The 20,295-nt window shown below is 40.9% G+C and overlaps 1 protein-coding gene across 1 annotated transcript in view; it reads left to right on the plus strand.

Moving 5' to 3' along the window:
- Window positions 1-726: 726 nt before the first annotated feature.
- LOC119543000 (caspase-14-like) overlaps window positions 727-20,295 on the plus strand; it is a 45,915-nt gene continuing 26,346 nt past the window's right edge. Inside the window, exons 1-5 of the mRNA XM_037847573.1 lie at window positions 727-1,268; window positions 2,688-2,740; window positions 3,864-4,013; window positions 6,760-6,985; window positions 8,114-8,230. Of these exons, the coding sequence (XP_037703501.1) occupies window positions 914-1,268; window positions 2,688-2,740; window positions 3,864-4,013; window positions 6,760-6,985; window positions 8,114-8,230 (901 nt within the window). The 5' untranslated portion in view covers window positions 727-913. The remainder of the gene's footprint in view (window positions 1,269-2,687; window positions 2,741-3,863; window positions 4,014-6,759; window positions 6,986-8,113; window positions 8,231-20,295) is intronic.

The raw sequence follows: 20,295 nt of genomic DNA on the forward strand, positions 1-20,295 counted from the left end.
TTATGAGGGACATTAATTTTGAGGCAAACCAAGGTTCGAGTGAGTCAATTCCTGAGGGGCGCCTAGAAAAAATGACTTTGGGGGTTGCAAAACTGACATCAGCTCACCATAGTAATGCCTCTTCCAAAGCACCCAGACTGAGCACTGTGCTTTTCTAATTTCTTGCTGACTTTAAAATTCAACAAGGCTGTGTTCTCAAATCCCTGCTTTTCTTTCTTAGCAATATTTTTCCAGCTTTGCCTTCCCTGTCACCACCCATTACACACACACACACGTCCCAAAGCTGGCTCAATGCAGTAGCCTCTAGGTGTTAGCTCAGCTTCCAAGTTCTCCTTCCCTGCTCCTTGGGGAATCACTGGCTTAGGTAGCTGATGATATATTCTGGAGTCTTAAGTGGTTTTCAAATTTGGCTGCATATTGGAATCATCTGGAAAGCTTTAAAAACTCTTGATGCCTGGGTCTCACCCCCAGAGATTCTGATGTAATCGGCGTAGGTTGTGGCCTGGGCACGGGAAGTTTTAAAAGTTCCCTTGGTGACTCCACTGCGCAGCCAAAGGCTGAGAACCACGAGCCCTGCAGGTCAGAATTCACCACTCGGCTCCTCCCAACCGAGACTCGAAGGGTTAACCCGGAGCACACTCAGGTGGCCTCCAGAGGCAGTAGCTCCGGTTGGAGGAAGCTGAGGGCGGGGAGCCGAGGGGGGCGTGGCTTCGGGGGCGTAACGGAGCCCGGGAGACGGAAAGGCGGGAGCTTCCAGGCCTCTGCGGCCTTCGAGCTGGGTTTCTACAGACAAGCGGAAACGCCCCCTCTTTACAAAACAAAGAGAAGCGGGAGGCGTGTGCGGCGCGAGGGGCTGCGACCTCCTTGGGCCTGTCCTTCAGGCCTCTGGGCGGTTCAGCATCGTTTGGAGAAGATGGAGGGAGGCCCGGGAAGCGGTCCCCGCTCGGGGTCCGACAGCTCCCGGGCGCCTCAGAGATCGACGCGGGCCATGGAGGAGCTGCAGAGCCGCTTGCAGGAGACCCTGGATGTGCTGTCCTCGCAGGAGCTGCGCACCTTCCGCGTCATCCTCAAGAACTTGGACGAGGAGCCTCGCGTGAGCCCGCTGCAGCTGGAGTTGGAGGGCGACAGCGCGTCGGGGCTGGCCCGCCTCCTCGCCAAGCATTACTACCTGCCGGCGGCGCCGCGCGTTGTCACCAAGGTGCTGCAGCAGCTGCGCCGCGCAGACCTGCTGCCGCGCTGGCAGACCTACGCAGCCCGCGAGGGCGCCGGTGAGCGCGGGGAACTGTCCTGCTGCCCGGGGATTCCCGGGCCCGGTGGGCGGGTGGAAGCTGTGTGGGGGTGGGGGTGGGGGTGGCGAGGAAGGGCCTAGGGTTAGCCCGGTCGCCCTGAACATTCCTCGGCCCGTCCCGAGGGGCAGCGTGGAGCCCAGGTCAGCGGCGGGAGTACCCGGCTTGACCAGGAGGCGGGCTTTGAGGGACCCTGTTGAAGGGGTGGGTGGGCAGGCGAGCAGGCGCATCGCCGTTCCCAGGCGTGGAAGCCGAGTGTCCAGTCGAAGTGTCCTTCACGATCTACCAGTGGGTTTATAAATCAGATTGACTCAGCAGGCCGGAGATGAAGGAAGAGGTCTGCATTTTATGCATTTTAGACAAGTACTTCCAAGTGATTGTGATATGGGAAGTTTGTAGCTAACGTAGTGAGAACCCGAATGATGAACTCCCCTCCACAACATCGATTGTTGGTGTGTGTGTGAGAAAGAGTGGGTGGCCCCCATCCCCTTGTGCACAATTTGCCATGAATCTGTGAAGGTGTGGCTTAAGAAATAGAGTAACAGGTTGAGGGAGGTTAGTCTCCCCATTAAATAAATATTCGTGTGAGTGTATATATATATATATATATATATATATAAGAGAGAAGCACTTATATGCAGGCATTGAGGTAGACACTAAAGTACTTTGGTGGTCTCTGTCGGCAGCATGCTTAGACTCCCGTTGATTTTAGGTATGTTGCTGGTATTTTTAGGTTTATAACGGAGGACAGGTGTAATTGCCACAAAACATGGCCTGTAGGCAGAATCCTTGCCCTGTGGGACCTTTGATCTCCCTTCCCTTACTCTTCTACCCTTGGCACCTGCACAGCACCTGTATTGTACCTCAGCGCTTGGTTGTCTATGTGTCACACTTTTATTGTCAAGCTTTTAGATTGTGACTTTTTTTTTACTGGCAGTGTTTTTTCAGGGTCATCCAAACTACACAGTATTATGGCTACATGTTGTAGACACTCAAGAAATATTTGAATTAAATTCTAAGAGATTATGTTAAATTTAAAAAAAATAATAAGATGGGGTCTAGTTACTTTACTTCCTCTTTGTCTTCCTTGATGCCTTGGTCTCCTGTTTGGGAAGTGCATGTTGTCTTTTTAACCTCTGGCTTTGGTCTTGCTGCCCCTGACTGGGGTCTAAGGGAGTTCTGCCTTGAGTTTCCAGCTTCATGGGTTTGGGACGGGTGTTCTTAGTCCAAGATGAGATTGTGGCCTGCTGAACCCCAAAGCTTAAAAGGCATTTGAGCTCCTTGGGGGTGGTGTGGGGGTATTGTTAAGAAGAGGGACAGCAGGTTTTGATTAAAAAGGTAAAAGATGAGAAATAATGATGCTCATTTTCTGTTTTATTCTCTTTGTGAAAATTCATTCAGTGATTCCAAGAAAGATTCTAAAGAGAAGCTATGACAGTGTGGAAGATGAATTGGTAAATATTTTGAGTCTTACTCTAACACTACACACTGGTTAAAGATGGTATTTAGTCACCATTTGGACATTTTTTCTGCTGCTCCTTTTGGGTAAAAGGGGGCGGTTTGTGTGCTTGTCTCAAGTGGTCAGATCTGTTTGCTTTCTATTATAATAGTAAAAACATTAGCTTAAAACATTAACTTAAAAACGCTATATGCCACATGCTTTGCTGAGCATTTGGCCTGCATTAACCAACTGAAGTAGACACTGTTATTATCCCCATTTTACAAATAAGGAAAGTGAGGCACCGAGAGATAAAATGGCTGGTTTTGTGACTTTGGCAACCTATCTAAACTACTGGCTACAGGATTTTTTTTTTAATGGCAGTTTTTAAAACATACACAAAAGAGAGAATAGAAAAATGAACCTCCCCAATCTCCAGCCCTATGTACCCATCACCCTGCTTCAACAATTAGCAATCTTGTTTCATCTCTTCCCCTCCCTTTCATTATTCTAAAGCAAATCCAGACAGCATATCACTTTCATCTGTAAATACGTCAGTATGTATCTCTAAGAAAGGCTTTTTGAAAACATAACCACAATACCATTATTATTCCTTAAAACAAATCTGCAGTTAATGTTCAGATTTCCTTGACTGATTTTTAGGTCTTTTATGGTTTGTTGGTTTGAATCAGGATTCAAGCAAGGTCTACACATTGCATTTGATTGGTTTGTCTAAGACTCAATTTATGATAACTCTGCCTCCCTTAAAGCTTTTCTCTTGTCATTTATTTGTGAAGGAACCAGGTATTTGTTCTGTAGAAGGTCCCACGTTTCTGGATTCAGATGGCTTCAGCCCTGTATTGTCATTTACCGTGTCCTCTCTCTATTTCCTTAAACTGGTGGTTATGGCTGTAGGAATTGAAAAATGAGACTGGTTTTATTAGTCATAATCCAATAAAAGTAACTGAAAGCATAACAAATCAAGTCATGCCTTTTATCCCCAGAACTGATAAGAGAGTCAGTTAGTCTTGTGCCCTTACCATTCATCCCGGAGAAAACTTGTCCCATGTATACGGCATATTTGGCTGTCTGTGTTTGGTTTGGTTTAAATCTTGTTTCTGGGCTTTCCATGAAAACAGGACTGTTATGATCTGAGCGGTTCTCGGAAGGCTTTCCTCATGTGTGTGAAGAAGAACAGGCCAGGGGCTCACCGGGACATCATACTGATGAAGGAGTGGCTTGGCCAGTGCCATTTTGAACATACATCGTGCATTGATCCCGACAAAATGGTAACAAAACTGAAAATGAAAACAATTGGATTTTAAAATCTGCTTTCCTTTTTTTTGTTGGGGTTTTACTCTCTGGTTACGACCAGGACCTGTTGAATGGTGCCATGTACTTTCTGTCATGAACTTGCTGGAATTCTTACTCAGCTTACCTGATTGCAGTTGCTTTTGTAGACTTAAGTGTGTGGCCGCCCAGCAACCTTTCCAGTCAAGCAGGGAGCTTTTGGGCTCTCACCTCAGCTAGGGCTGCACAGTTGAAGAGAAGAGAGCTGATGATGGTATCCCAGGCTGGGTGGGCAAAGAGGTCCAAGGGCAAGCTGTGAGTCCAGCGTGGGCAAGGACCAGAGCATTTGAGAACAGGGGAGACCAAGGAAACAGCTCCGAGAGGATTAGCAGGACAGGCCCAAGGGATTCCTGGCAGCCTTGGAACCCAGTGACTTTGAAAAGTCCTTGTGGGACTCACCTGGAACAGTGTGGGGTATGGGGATAGATGGGGCTGAGAGCCCTGACTAACCAGATGACACAGAAAATATAGGTCTAAGGGTGGTGGTGGGTGGGAGGGAAACTCCATTTTGATCTCTCTGACCCTGACTGAATCATGGCCCACACCTGCCATATTTGGGGACAATAACGTAGGAAATTCCTCCATAGAGCCAGCGAATCACTGCTACTGAACCTCAAGGACCAGCATAGCAGAAGGGCTATGAACACAGGCTGCAGCTCTGGACTGCCAGAATGGAATTTCTGCCTCTTAAACAGGCGGTTCTCACCACAGGTCATTTTTGCCCACCCAGGGACCTTTGGCAATGTCGGGAGATGTTTTTGATTGTCACCACTGGGACTTGGGTTGCTACTGGCATCTGGTGGGGAGAGGCCGGGGATGCTGCTAAACATACTACAAGACACTATACACAACAAAGAATTATCCAGCCCTAGATGTCAGCAGTGTTAAACCCTGCCTTAAATTATTTAATTACTTTCTCATCTTTAGAATAGGGGTGATGATAGTAGTACTTACCTTGTAGGATTAAATGAGTAGTGTAAAGTTCTCAGAATAGTACCTGGCTTTTGTAGTAATTATTCAATTACTATAATTATTTTATTTTACTTCAAAGCTAAAAAAACAGATTTCATTTTCCCCAAGGATTGTACCAGACTTTCTTTCACCTTACATGATTTTTAATCCAGTGCTTTCCCTACAGATGGCAGATGTTGCCCATGTTCTTTTGGTTTATTCTCCCAGAGGTCTTCTCTACATTCTTAATAACACTTATTTGTAAATATTTAGCAATCTGACTGGCAAAACTATTTCATTGTTTTAATTTGCCAATTATTAATTTGGTTAAGTATCTTTTGGCCTTTTTTTTTTCTGTTCTGTAAAATGCCTTATGGTAATCATTGCCCTTTTTTCTATTGTATTTTCTTTTTATTTTTCTTATTCCATAGTTCTTTCTCCTAGATATTCATTTACAAAATAGCATGCAAATGTTTTTCTCCTCTACTGTTAACTTGCCTTTTAACTTTTTTTGGTTTGTTAGGTCATATGGAAGTCTTTTTATTTTTGCAAGTTCAAACTTGTCAGTCTTTCTGTTCATTGGCTTTTTTGGTTTTGTGTCTTGGATAAACTTCAAGCCCCCACCCCCACCCCCGCTTCAAGATTTTAAAATTATATTTCTATAATATTTTTATAGTTTGCCCTCTTACTGTCTGGAATTTATTTTTGGAACAGTGTAAGGTAGGAGGTCTAACTTTATTTCCAAAAGGATAGTCAGTTGTTTCAACATTCATTGTATGGTACATTCTTTCCTCACGTTTCTGAAATTCCGCCTTTATTATAAACTAAATTGGATTGGTTTCTGGAGCCTAAAATATTCCATCTGTATTTTTGCTTATTCTTATGCCCATTTATCAGTTTTATTTACCATGATTTTCTAATACATTCTGAATGTCATAGGATCTATCCCCTCTCACTGCTTTTTTTTTTTGCTTCAAATCATTCTTGAGCAATATCCATTCTATATGACCTTGTGAATAATTAGAGAGCTATAGATCTTTGTAAGTTAACCTTATATCCAGTCAACTTGCTTATCTCTAGTTCCAATAGTTTTTTAGTTGATCGTTTTATATTTCTAGATAAGCATTTTCCAGAAATAATGAATTTTGGCTCTTTTTTTTCTAGTATTTAAACCTAATTTAATTTTTGTTTTTGCCCTAATGGAATGGCTGGTATCTCTGTGCAACATGTGTAGGAGTTGGGATAGCAGCATTTCTGTGTCTTCTCTTTTTAGTGGCAATAATACTGATGACATTTCTGGTAGATTCTGGCAGGTATACATTATTGACTGTATTCCTCCATTTCTAGCTTATTGAAGGTATTAATGTTATAAAATAATTTGTATATATTAAAATAAGTTAATAGTATGAAATTTTAATATATTAACCCTTTGGTGAACTATAATTCTGTTGTGGTCTGTGGTAGAGAAACAGAAAAACCTTAATTATGTCAAACAAGAGCCAGGGGCACAACAGGAATAAATCATATGAATTCTGAGAGTAGCCAAAAGAGAAGTGACAGGTTAAGGAACTAATATTTACCTCGTGTTTACTGTTAGAGACGTAATATTTTCATATTTATTATCTTATTGGATCACCTAGCAAAGGGTCCATCTTGGTAGCATTTCTGATTTTAACCCCCACTTACAGATTTGTGGTTTTTTTATTCTTTTTAATGTATTATACTGTTTTACAGGAGTTACTTGGAAAAATAACATCATTTCGTGATTGTCTAAATGAAACTAAAGATGAAATTGGCTGTTGCCTTGTTACTCTTATGTCTCATGGAGAAAAAGGCTTTATTAAAATGAATGATGGTGAGAAAGTCAGCCTGGAAGACATTTTTGAAATGTTTAACAATAAAAATTGCCCAGCACTTCAAGAGAAACCAAAGATCTTTATAATTCAGGCCTGCAGAGGAGGTAAATGGAGACTTCTTTGTAATAGTTGTGTTTCTAGAAAATTTTTGTATTAGATGATTGAGAAAAGAAGAGAAAAAAAAGTATATGCGATTGTTTGTATTTTAACAGAGGACCCTGTTCTAGTTTGCTAGAGCTGCCACTATGCAAAATTCCAGAAATGGATTGGCTTTTGTAAAGGGGATTTATTAGGTTATAAGTTTACAGTTCTAAGGCCATAGAAGTGTCCAAACTAAGGTATCAACAAGAGGATTCCTTCACTGAAGAATGGCTGATAGCATCCAGAACACCTCTGTCTGCTGATCCTTTGCTCCCTGATTGTGTTGCAAAATGGCCTCCTCCAAAATGTCTCTGGGCTTCTGTCTTCGCTCCTCTCTCTTAGCTTCTGTGTGCCCTTGCTTCTTTCTCCCAGGGTGTTTCTCTCTAAGCATCTGAGGGTCCTCTCTTCACTTCTCCAGGGCAAACTCTGGGCTTCATCTCTTAGCTTAGTGTCTCCAAACATCCTTCTGTCTGCACCTACAAGCATCTCTAGGCATCAGTGTCTGCGTTGGTCTCTGAGCTCTCTTAAGTACTCCAGTGGACTAATCAAGACCCACCCTGAATGGGCGGGGCCATACCTCCAGGGAAATAATCTAGTCAAAATGTCTCACCCACAGTTGTGAGTCACATCTCCACAGAAACAATCAAAAGTTTCCACCCGACAGGGTTGGGTTAAAAGATCATGTCTCCTCTGGGGTCCATAACAGTTCCAAACTGGCACAGACGCTTAGCTGATATAACTTTGGTTGGGTAGGATACTAGGGACTTTCAGCAGGGCAGAAAGAATGGAAGGAAAACTTAACTGGGATAGAATAGTAAACTTAGACTGAGAAAGGGTACAAGTTACTAACTTCATGAGGTAGGGTGGGGGGGTCTCAAACTTAAAGGGAGATGGTGGTGTCTGTGTGTAATTTCCAAGGGATGTCTGTCATCCTAGTGATTCCAAGTGGCTTTGGGGACTAACATCTGACATACAGCTTTTGTGAATATTTCTCTCTCTTGTGATAGAAGCTTGTGATGGTTTTCATTAAAGATTACTGGTGTCTGTTGTGTAAATTTTATGGCTTGCATTTTCTTTTCCTCAAAAAATAGAGAAAAGAGACAGTGGTGTTGAAACGGATGACGAACCCATGGACTCTGATAACATATCAGAGAAGAGGAGGCTGCCCACATTCAGTGATTATTTCATCATCTATCCTACCCAGCCAGGTAAGATGAGAGTATATGATACTGAGATACACATTCTTCCAGAAGGTTTTGGTTATTTCTAATGTTTTAAAACCTTTTTTAGAAAATTATTTATGCTTTTCAAATTGACATATATGGCGAAATTTTCATTAACTCTTCCATCTCTCTTTTTTTTAATTAAATTCACTTTTATTGAAATAATTCACATACCGTACAATCATCCATGGTGTACAAGCAACTGTTCACAGTATCATCGTATAGTTAAGCATTTGTGCCAGTTTGAATGTATTATGTCCCCCAAATGCCATTATCTTTAATGTTATCTTGTGTGGGCAGACCTATCAGTGTTAATTAGATTGTAATTCTTTGAGTATTTCCATGGAGATGCGCTCCACCCAACTGTGGGTGATGACTGACTGGATAATTTCTATGGAGGCATTACCCTGCCCATTCAGGGTGGGTCTAAATTAAATCACTGCGGCCATATAAATGAGCTGACAAACAGCAGGAACTCAGTGCAGCTGAGAATGACATTTTGAAGAGGAGCTACAGCCAAGAGGGACACTTTGAAGAATGCACAGGAGCTGAGAGAGGAGCTGCAAATGAGAGACAGTTTGAAGATGGCCATTGAAAGCAGACTTTTGCTCCAGAGAAGTTAAGAGAGGAAAAACGCCCCAAGAGTAATTAAGTGACATTTTTGAGGAACTGCAGCCTAGAGAGGAACGTCCTGGGAGAAAGCCATTTTGAAACGAGAACTTGGGAGCAGACGCCAGCCACATGCCTTCCCAGCTAACAGAGGTTTTCCGGAGACCATTGGCCATCCTCCAGTGAAGGTACCCGATTGCTGATGTGTTACCTTGGACACTTTATGGCCTTAAGACTGTAGCTGTGTAACCAAATAAACCCCCTTTTATAAAAGCCAATCCATCTCTGGTGTTTTGCATTCCGGCAGCATTAGCAAACTAGAACAGATTTTGATACCAGAGAAGTGGGGTGCTTGTGCTGCTGAGTTTGCAAATACCAAACATGCTGGAATGGCTTTTTAAATGGGTAAGGGGAAGATTCTGGAAGAATTGTGAGGAGCTTGATAGAAAAGGCCTTAAATGCTTTGAAGAGACTGTTTATGGAAATATGGACTCTAAAGATACTTCTGACGAGGACTTGAACAGAAATGATGAATGTGTTCTTGCCAACTGGAAGAAAGGTGATCCTTGTTTTAAAGTGGCAGAGAATTTGGCAAAATTGAGTCCTGGTGTCAGATGGAAGGAAGAATTTGAAAGCGACAACCTGGAATACTTAGCTGAGGGGATCTCCAGACTGCGTGTGGAGGATGTACCCTGGCTTCTCCTTGCAGCTTATAGTAAAATGCAAGCGGAGAGAGATAAACTTAGAACTGAACTCTTAGGTTCAAAGAAACCAGAAGCTGATGGCTTGGAAAATTACGGGCTTCCAGGGGGTGGAATCCCAGAAGCTACAGCCCAACATGAAGATGTGACCAAACATGGTATCCAGCCACCATTTCAGTACAATCCAAGATTGGAAAAGGAGTTAAGCAGAAAGGATTTGTGGAAAGTCCTATTGTCTGACGGCTTTGACCCGTGTGCTTCATGTGAAGCTAACAGAGTTTTTGTGAGATCTTTATAGACAGAGCTACTGCCGGTTGGGACTGGAGGAGAAAGACAAGGAACAAACTGAAGGAAAAATTTCTTCAAAGACAGAGCTGTGGAGGTTGAGCTCTGGAGTCAGGAGGCCTTGGGCTGGGAGAGTGGAGTGGCCCACACACATGGAAAGGGTGAGTTTGCCCCAGAGGTCGAGGGTGAGCCTTCCACCTCGATGCTCCGGAAGAGTTTTGCCACCCCAGGCCCCAAAGAAGGTGGAGCACATTCCCAGGGAATTGGGTAGAGCCTGGCTGCCACCCAACTGTTCTGAAGGGATTGAGTGTGTGCCCCGGAGATGGAAGGGAATCTGGGTGCTGCCCCAATGTTTGTGGAGAGTGGACCCGAGAAGGTGGTCTCCCCAGTGTGTGGATATGTTGGAGAACTCACCCCAGTGTTTGGAGAGGAAAGGGCTGCCAAAAAGGCCCTTGGGAAGGGTTAAACTCCCGCTCTCTCAAGCCCCAAGGATGCAAGTCCTTCTGTAAGTGACTCTCAGACTCTGAAATCTAATGGAGTTTGTCCTGCAGATTTTAGGAATTGTTTTGATCCTGTGAACCCTGTTTTCCTTTCAGTTTTTCCTTATGGCAATGGGAATGTTTACCTTGTGACTGTCCCTCCTTTGTATATTGGAAGCAGATAGCTTATTTTAAGTTTCACAGGTCTGGAGCCAGAGGGGTATTTTGATTTAGGACAAACCATGTCTGTAATTGATTTTGATGGGATCTTGTATTTACGTATTTTTACTGAAATGATTTAAGTTTTTGTGATATTGTGATAGGATGAATGTATTTTGTATATGGAAAGATAATGTCATTTTGGAGTCCAGGGGGTGGAATGTGCCAGTTTGAATGTATTATGTCCCCCAAATGCCATTATCTTTAATGTAATCTTGTGTGGGCAGACCTATCAGCGTTAATAAGATTATAATTCTTTGAGTATTTCCATGGAGATGTGCTCCACCCAACTGTGGGTGATGACTCTGATTGGATAATTTACATAGAGGTGTTACCCCACGCATTCAGGGTGGGTCTAAATTAAATCACAGGCCATATAAATGAGCTGACAAACAGAAGGAACTCAGTGCAGCTATGAGTGACATTTTGAAGAGGAGCTACAGCCAAGAGGGATACTTTGAAGAATGCACAGGAGCTGAGAGAGGAGCTGCAGATGAGAGACAGTTTGAAGATGGCCATTGAAAGCAGACTTCTGCTCCAGAGAAGTTAAGAGAGGAAAAACTCCCCAAGAGTAACTAAGTGACATTTTTGAGGAACTGCAGCCTAGAGAGGAACGTCCTGGGAGAAAGCCATTTTGAAACCAGAACTTAGGAGCAGACACCAGCCACGTGCCTTCCCAGCTAATAGAGGTTTTCCGGAGACCATTGGCCATCCTCCAGTGAAGGTACCCGATTGCTGATGTGTTACCTTGGACACTTTATGGCCTTAAGACTGTAACTGTGTAACCAGATAAACCCCCTTTTATAAAAGCCAATCCATCTCTGGTGTTTTGCATTCCGGCAGCATTAGCAAACTAGAACAGCATTCATCACCCCAGTCTATTTTTGAACATTTTCCTTACACCAGAAAGAGTCAAAATAAGAATAAAAAATAAAAGTAAAAAAGAACACCCAAATCATCCCCCCATCCCACCCTATTTTTCATTTAGTTTTTGTCCCCATTCTTCTACTTATCCATCCATACACTGGATAAAGGGAGTACAATCCACAAGGCTTTCACCATCATACTGTCACCCCTTGTAAGCTACATTGTTATACACCTGTCTTCAAGAGTCCAGGCTACTGGGTTGGAGTTTGATAGTTTCAAGTATTTACTTCCAGCTATCCCAATACATTAAAACCTTAAAAGGGTTATCTATATAGTGCATAAGAATATCCACCAGAGTGACCTCTCGACTCCATTTGAAATCTCTCAGCCTCTGAAGCTTTATTTCGTTTCATTTTGCATCCCCCTTTTGGTTAAGAAGATGTTCTCAATCCCACGATGCCGGGTCCAGATTCATCCCCGGGAGTCATATCCTGCATTGCCAGGGAGATATACACCCTTGGGAGTCAGGTCCCATGTAGGGGGGAGGGCACCTTCCATCTCTTTTTAAAAAAATGTTCCTGCTTTCAGAGATGGCAGGTTAGCACTTTTTTTTTTTTTTTTAATTTTTTATTTTTGAATACTTTTAAACTTACAGGTCAGTTACAAAAATAATACAAACCACATACAGAGAATTTCAGCATACTGCTTTCCCACTCCTCCAGGTACCCAGATCTACCACATTTTGCCACATTTGCCCTTTCATTGTATCTATCCATCCATCTTGTCTGTCTTTCTGTCTGTCTGTCTATTAATCCATTTTTTGAACACTTGAGTGTAGGTGTTGCTCCTTGAACACTTAATACTGACATGTACATTTCCTGAGAACAAGGATATTCACTTATGTAACCACTTTAAGTGCATTTATCAAGTTCAAGAAATTTAACATTGATATAAAGCTTACAGTCTATTTTTGAATTTTTTCACATTACGTAATGTCCCTTTGAGCCTATTCCTTTGCTAGATCCCACCCTGAATCATATATTGCGTATAAATATCACTGTCTCTTTAGTTTTTTCCCTTTTTTTAAAAATCTCCATTATTGTGCCTTTCATCCCCATAATTTCTGTTACATTTCTTTTTAAACTTGCAAAGTCTTTATGCTTACACAATGTCTTCTTAATATCTTTTAGCTCTTTAGCCATCCTTAGTTTATTTCTATCAACGTTTTCATTCATCTCCTTTAATTGATTTAGGAGGTTTGTTTCAATTTCTTTGATTAGTTGTTCCAAATTGTGTCTCTTCTGAAGTTTTAATTTGTTTTCTTGACTGAGCCATATCTTCCTGTTTCTTGGTATGGCTTGGGTAATTTTTTGCTGATGTCTGGCTTGGGTAATTTTTTGCTGATGTCTGGACATCTGATTATTTTGATGTGTTAACTCTGAAGGTCAGTTTCTCCCTCTTGCCTCGGGTTTTATTGTTTACTGACTTTGTGTTAAGGCTCTTCTTTGATGTTTTGTCTAACGTATTCTGGACTTTTAGACTATCCTGTGTTTAACTGTTAAGATTTTCTTAACTCTTCTGCACCTGATTCTTGCCCTGGATATGTGGTAAAATTTTTAAGATGGCCTTTTTGTGTGCAAGTTCTTTGACGTCCAGGAGACAGCTTCCTTTCCTCTGTTTGTTCTCAGGTATCTTGATCTATTCTGTTTGTTTTGTGTAGAACGTTCTCTCCAGCTCCTATGATCTATTTTAATTCTCTCCCTCATTCAGTGTCCCCTTTTTCAGTTCTGGGACCTGTTCTGTCTTGCAGTAGTTCAGTCCCACCCACTCCATCCAACTTCCCCCACCCCAGCAATGCTTTTCTGCCTGCATTTCTTCCCCATTAGTATGTCCTGCCCTGGTAAACTAGATGGGATCAACCCAGAATGGTCTGTTTTGCAATTAGGTGGTCTAGCCTAACAGAGACTGGATTGAGTGTGTGTGCCTCTTGCTCACAGTTCTGCCGTGGGCTCTTTTTTCCATGGAGGCACTTTTGTAGGCAGCAGTCCTTAGTCACTTGTACTACACCCTGGGTCTCAGTGGGCCTGGGTGCCTGTGCCTGGATATACGTGGGGTTCTAACGTGCTGCTGTGAGTGGGTCTGTGGTCTGCATCCAAGGCATGAGGGACCATGCCGTGCTGCCTCTGTGGGACTCTTAAGCTGTGTGGGACTGAGTCTCACTCATTTTTAAAGACAGTTTTGCCAGATATAGAATTCTTGGTTGGAAATTTTTTGCTTTCAGTGTTTTAAATGTCATCCACTGCCTTCTTGCCTCCATGGTTTCTCATGAGAAACCGGAATTTAATCTTATTGAGGCTCCCTTGTATGTGACATGTTGCTTCTCTCTTGCAGCTTTCAGAATTCTCTTTATCTGTGGCATTTGACAGTTTGGTTTTAATATGCCACATTGTAGGTCTGTCTTGGGTTTATCCTGTTTGGTGCTTGTCAGACATCTTGGATGTGTATATTCATGTCTATTGTTAAATTTGGGAAGTTCACAGCCATTACTTCTTTGAATATTTTCTCTGCCTATCCCCCTCTGTCTTCTCCTTCTGGGACTCTTACAATGTACATATGGGCATGGCTGACGGTGTCCCACAGGTTCCTCAGGCTCTTCACTTTTCTTCATTCATTCTTCTTTCTGCTCCTTGGACTGAGTGATGTCAATTGCTTATCTTTAAGTTCTCGGATTCTTTCTTTTGCCTGCTCCAGTCTGCTGTGAACATCTCTAGGGAATTTTAAATTTCTGTTATGATGGTCTTCAGCTCTTTTGGTACTTTTTCTCTTAATTTTCATGTCTCTATTGATATTTTCTTTGCTTTCACCTATTGTTTTCCTGATTTCATTTAGTTCTTTGTCTGTGTTTTCCTTTAGCTCTTTGAGCATATTTAGGACTATTTTTTAAAAGTCTTTTTCTGGAATGTTCCAGGTCTGGTCCTCCTCATTGAAGATTTCTAATGTTTTAATCTTCTCCTTTGTCTGGGCCATTGCTTCCTTTTCTTTTTTCCTTTTTTTGTATGTTTTGTAATCTTTTGTTGAAACTTGGGTATTTTGATATTTTAATGTGTTACTGCTGGAATTTAGACTTTGAGGTATCAATTCCTTAAGATTATAGCCGCTTAATGTTATGACAGAGCTTTCCTTGAATGCCAGAAGCTAACAAAAAAGAAAGAGGAAAAAAGAAAACACCTTTCTCAGTCTTTGCAGATTGACCTGTGCAAATGTTCTCCTTCAGAATTTATTTGTACAATGAGTTTAGAGAATAGCTCCAGGCCAAAGCATAGGGGCCTCCCTGATCCTTTCTAGACATGCAGGTCTAGTCCTAGGAATTTTCTCATTTATATGGTTCCAAATTTCACCTCTTCCCTAGGAAACCATTTCCTCAAGGTCCCAGGCACTTCACTCTATGTCCTACAGCCCACAATTCCTTGCCCTGGGCAGCACTACTTGACTGCTGTCCCATAAGGTTCTATGAAGAGCTGTATGAACTGCCTTCTGCCACTAGACAGGTTGGGCTGGACATACATGCTCCCAGGATAAACATGAGGGTTTACTCTGCTCCTTCCAGAACTGGGACCAGGGATCCACACTGGGAGTGTGAGCTGGCTGAGCTATAGAGGCAGGGCAAGGGCCAGCCAGAGCGGCATGAGATCATACATCTTTTAAGTAAACATTTTCTTGATTCGACACTTGTCCTCTTACTGCAGTCCTTTAACTGTTTTCTGGAGGTTTGACAAAGATGTTTCTGCCACTTCCTGCTGGTTGTTTGGAGCCCCTGTAGGGAGATGAAGCCCTGAAGTGTCTGACTCTACCATCTTGATGGGGGCAGGGCCTGCAGGTTGGCATCTTCTGTGCTTTACTTCCCAGAAGGCACCAGCTTCTTAGCAAAGTATTGCACAGTAAATAAGATCATTTGCTCTCAGGTGAAAAAGATCTTGGTTCAAATGCTAGTTCTACCACATACTAGCTTTGGGATTTTTTAGTAATTTTAGATTTAGAAATGTTAGTTTCTTCATGTAAATGGGATTGATGAAATTTACTTATGTGTTTGGGATGGTGTATAAATGAAATTATGTAATGCAGATATTGTGCTTATCACACTTACTGGCACAGTAAATATAAAAAAGAAAAAATATAACTATTATTACAACTATATTATGTCAATAACTTCTATTATTATTATTAATACTGTTACTAATAATAAGTTAAAGCCCAAAAGATTCTTGTATGCTGAAGTGGTGGCCTTGAGTCACTTATGAGAGGAAACAAGAAAATGTGGAGAAGATAAGACTTAGTAGTCTGTAACATTAATTTATGTAATTTTATCTTACCTTCCTTCAAAAACGATCAAGGTAGTTTACTTAAATACATGTATGAAATTCAAGATAAAATGTTAGTGCAAAAATGGTAGGAAAGGAATATAAAAGCAGTAAAGTAAAATGAAACATACATAATGATGAGACATTAAAAATGTCCCCATTGAAGTTAAATGTAAGATTCCACTCCTTGGTTATGTACCCAAGAGAGATGAAAGCATATGTCCTCACAAAGGCTTGCAGACGAATGTTCATAGCAGCCTTATTTGAAATAGTCAGAGACTCAAAACAAGCCAAATGTCCATCAGCACATGAATAGATAAACAAATTGTTATATTTTGTGGTATATCATACTGGGTACACCACTCAGCAATAAAAAGAAATGAACTGGTACATGCTGCAATAATATGTTAAGTGAAAGAAATAAGTACGTACCATATGATTCCATATATATAAAATTCTAGAAAATGCAAACTAATCTATAGTGACAAAAAACAAATTGGTGGGGGTTGGAGATGGGGGGACAGTTTGGAAGGGAGGGGTTACCAAGGATCCAGGGGACATTAGGGGTGATTGGTATATCCATCATCTTGATTGTGGTAATAATTTCACAGAAGTATGCATATGTCTATGTCAAAACATCAAATTGTATATTTAAAATAGGTATAAATGATTGTCAGTTGTTAATGATACTTAAATAAGCTGTAAAAATAAAAGAAGTTAGGTGTAAACAAGTATGCCCTCTAACCATTACTGTTTAATATATGAGTGATGCTAGCCAAGGCATTAAGATAAAAAAATGTGTAAGGATCAATATACTAGAAAACAATAGTTTTGAATACAGTAGCAATAATCAATTACAATATATAATACAAAATAAAAGGATACTTGTTATTTTTTCCAGTTTTAGTGAATGATGTCTGTGAATGACTAACAAAAGATGAACAAGAACCTTATTAGAGAAAGTTACAAAACATTCCTGAAAGAAATAACAGAAGACCTGACTAAATGATGAGATGGGGAATTTGAATACCATAGAGATAACAAGTTTTCCCAAATTAATCTATAAATCGAATTCCAAAGTGTTTTCTCCAAGGAATTTGACAAACTAATCCCCAAATTGTCAAGGAACAGTTGGGAGTCCAGAGAATGAACCTCATGCTCAAATTTTGTGAATGGATGACTGTGTGCTAGTTGCTGTTCTAAGAGCTCGTGACTCAGAACTGAGCAGAAGTGCTAAAAATCCCTGCCCTCAAGGAGTTTACCTTCTAGTGGGGGAGAGAGTCAGTAAACAAACAGATAAACTATATTGTTTTACTTTATGATTCCATTTGTATAAAATTCAAAAACAGGCAAAATAATCTATGGTGTTAGAAGTCAAAATACTGCCTGCCCTTGGGGGCGGAGTGTGCTTGTTCTGGTAATGACCCGAAGGGGGCAGGAAGGGGCTTCTGGGGTGCTGGTACCTTTCACTTCTTGATCAGGGTGCTGATTACATGGGTGTATTCCTTTTATGAAAATTCATTGACTTATTCTATGTCCTTATGCTTTGAGCACTTTCTTTATGATAGTTACCCTTCAGTGGTAAGTTTACACTCTCTCATATATATATCTATATATATATGTATGTATGTGTGTATAGGTATGTGTATGTATGTATATATGTATGTATATAAAATATGTAAGCTGGAGATAAGTGTTGTGGAGAAAAATAATACATGAGTAAGGGTGTGCTGGCTTAAATCTATTATGTCCCCCATAAAAGCCATACTCTTTAATGTAGGCTTGTGGGGACAGACTTATTAGTCTTTTAATTGGAGTGAAAGCTTTGGATTCAGTGTTTCCATGGAGATGTGACTCACCCTACTGTGAGTGAGACCTTTGATTAAATTATTTCCATGGAGGTGTGGCCCCACCCATTCAGTGATTAGTTCACTGGAGGACTTGAAGAGAGTTCATGGAGAGGAGAACTGCAGAGAAGCTGAGGGAGTCTTTTGAAGAGAAGCTAAGGTAGTAATCCAGTTTGCCCCTGGGAGAAGCTAAGAGCCGACACAGTCCTAGATGCTTGGAGACACTGGGAGATGCAGACAGAAGGACATTTGGAGATGCTAGGCTAAGAGATGAAGCCCAGAATTTGCCCCAGGGAAGCTAAGAGAGGACCCCCAGAGGCTTAGAAAGAAACGCCCCAGGAGAACCAAGCAGAGAGCTGAGAGAAGCCGAGACAGAAGCCTAGAGAAATTTTGGAGAAAGCCATTTTGAAACCAGAACCCAGAAGCAAAGGACCAGCAGACACCAGCCACATGCCTTCCCAGCTGACAGAGATGTTCTGGACACCACTGGCCTTCCTTCAGTGAAGGTATCCTCTTGTTGATTCCTTAGTTTGGACACTTCTTATGGCCTTAGAACTGTAACATTGTAACCTAATAAACCCCCTTTGTAAAAGCCAATCCATTTTTGGTATTTTGTATAATGGCGGCTTTAGCAAACCGGAACAAAGGGAAAGGGAATTTTGAGGAATGAGAGTGGATATAGTTTTTTTTTTAAAAGGATGTATAGAGAAGTCCCCACTGAGAAGTTGACTTTTCAGTAAAGATTTGAAGAATGTGAGAAAATGAGCTATGAAGGTATTTGAGGGAATTTGCCTTATAAGATATGAATACTAACTATAAACAATTATAAAAACTGTGTGTATTAGCCCAGATATAAACAAAAAGGCCAGTGGAATAGAATGGAGAACCTAGAACTAGAACCAAATATAAAAGGAAACTAGTTAATGTGACAAAGGAGCTGTTACTAATCAATAGTGAAAGGATGGGCCATTCAGTGAATGGTGCTGGGAAAACTGGCTTCTCAAATGAGAAAACATAAAAATTTATTTTCAAATTTCTTATCATTAAGTTCATAGTATCTTTAATTGTGTGAAATTTCTAATCTGTCTATTGTTATGGCCCCTTCTTTATTTCTAATATTTAGTTTATTTATGGCTTATTTGTGGCTTCTTTTGTTCTGGATCGGTCTTACCAGTGACTTATTTATTTATTTTAGAATAAACTTTTAGCTTTATTAATCCTAGTTTATATTTGCCTTCAGTTTCATTAATTTTGTTCCTTTTTATTTCCTTCTTTCTCCTTTTTTTATGTGTTTATTCTACTCTTTTCCCAACTTTTTCAGTTGGGTACTTGGCTCAAAAATTTTCTACCTTTTAAAAAATGTAAACATCAGTAAGGCTATAAATTCCCCCTTTAAGTACATCTTTCACTGTATCCTTTTTATTTTAATATGTAATATTTCTTATTATTCAGTTCTAAGAATTCTTAAATTTCCATTATTCATTTATCCATTAATTACTTAGAAATTTGTCTGTAAATTTGATGGTTGGGATTTTTAAATTTATCCTTTCATTGTTGGTGTCTACTGTGTATGCACTGTGAACTAAGAAAGAATATAGACTATGGTACCAATATGAAATCTGTTTCAACTTGATCTATACCTAAGCTATGTAGTATATTTCTTTAATAACTACTGGACTATTATAAATATCCGTAAGCTCAAGACTATGTATTCTCTGCTTATTGAGCGCAGGATTTGATATTTTTCTTTTGTTTTTTGTTTTTTGTTTTTTGTTTTTTGTTTTTTTTTTGTTTTTTGTCTTTTATTCATGTATGTATATTTTGAGATTCCAACCGTATTGTTGCTGTGTTTCTTCATGTCGTCTCCATATTGCTGAAAGCGGTTATTGTACGGACTGTTCTGCATCACCTGCAGACTCCCCCTTGGCAGCATTGGGCTCAGGTGGCATCTCATCCACTCTGCCCCTTAACACAGATTTAAAACCTCAGTAAGGGGGGGGACGGACAGTTACGATCCAAAAGTGCAGTAAGACGTTTCTATATTACCTATGTAGTTCTATGTCTTACAGCTTCAAGTTGCTGTCTAGTGTCCTTTCATTGCAGCATGAAGAACTCCCTTTAGCATGTTTTTGTAGCGCAGGTCTTCAGGTAATGAACTCTTTCAGCTTTTGTTTATCTGTAAATGTCTTAATTTGGCCTGCAGTTTTGAAGGACAGTTTTGCCAGATACAGCATTTTGGTTGACAGGTTTTTTTCTTTAAATATTTAAATGTGTCATCCCACCATCTTCTGGCCTCCATGGGTTCTAACGAGAAATCCGCTCTTAATCTTATTGGCAACCTTGCATGTGACAAATCACTTCTCTCTTCCTGTTTTTGAATTCTTCTCCTTGTCTTTGGATTTTGAGAGTTCAATATAGTGTGTCTTTGTGTAGATCTGTGGGATCCTGCTTGGAGGTCACTGGGCTTCCTGGATGTGGATAATCATTTATTCAGGTTTGGGAAGTTTTCAGCCGTTATTTCTTCAAATCCTTTTTCTGCCCTTTTCTCTATTGTCCTTCAGGGACTCTCACAATGCTTACGCCATTTTACCTGATGGTATCCCACAGGCCCATCAGGCTGTTCATTTTTCTTCAGGTTTTTTTTCTTAGTTTGCAGATACTTTCTTCTGTCTGTTCAAATCTGCT

The sequence above is a fragment of the Choloepus didactylus genome, chromosome 1, assembly GCF_015220235.1.
Source record: "Choloepus didactylus isolate mChoDid1 chromosome 1, mChoDid1.pri, whole genome shotgun sequence".
NCBI classification, from domain to species: Eukaryota; Metazoa; Chordata; class Mammalia; order Pilosa; family Megalonychidae; genus Choloepus; species Choloepus didactylus.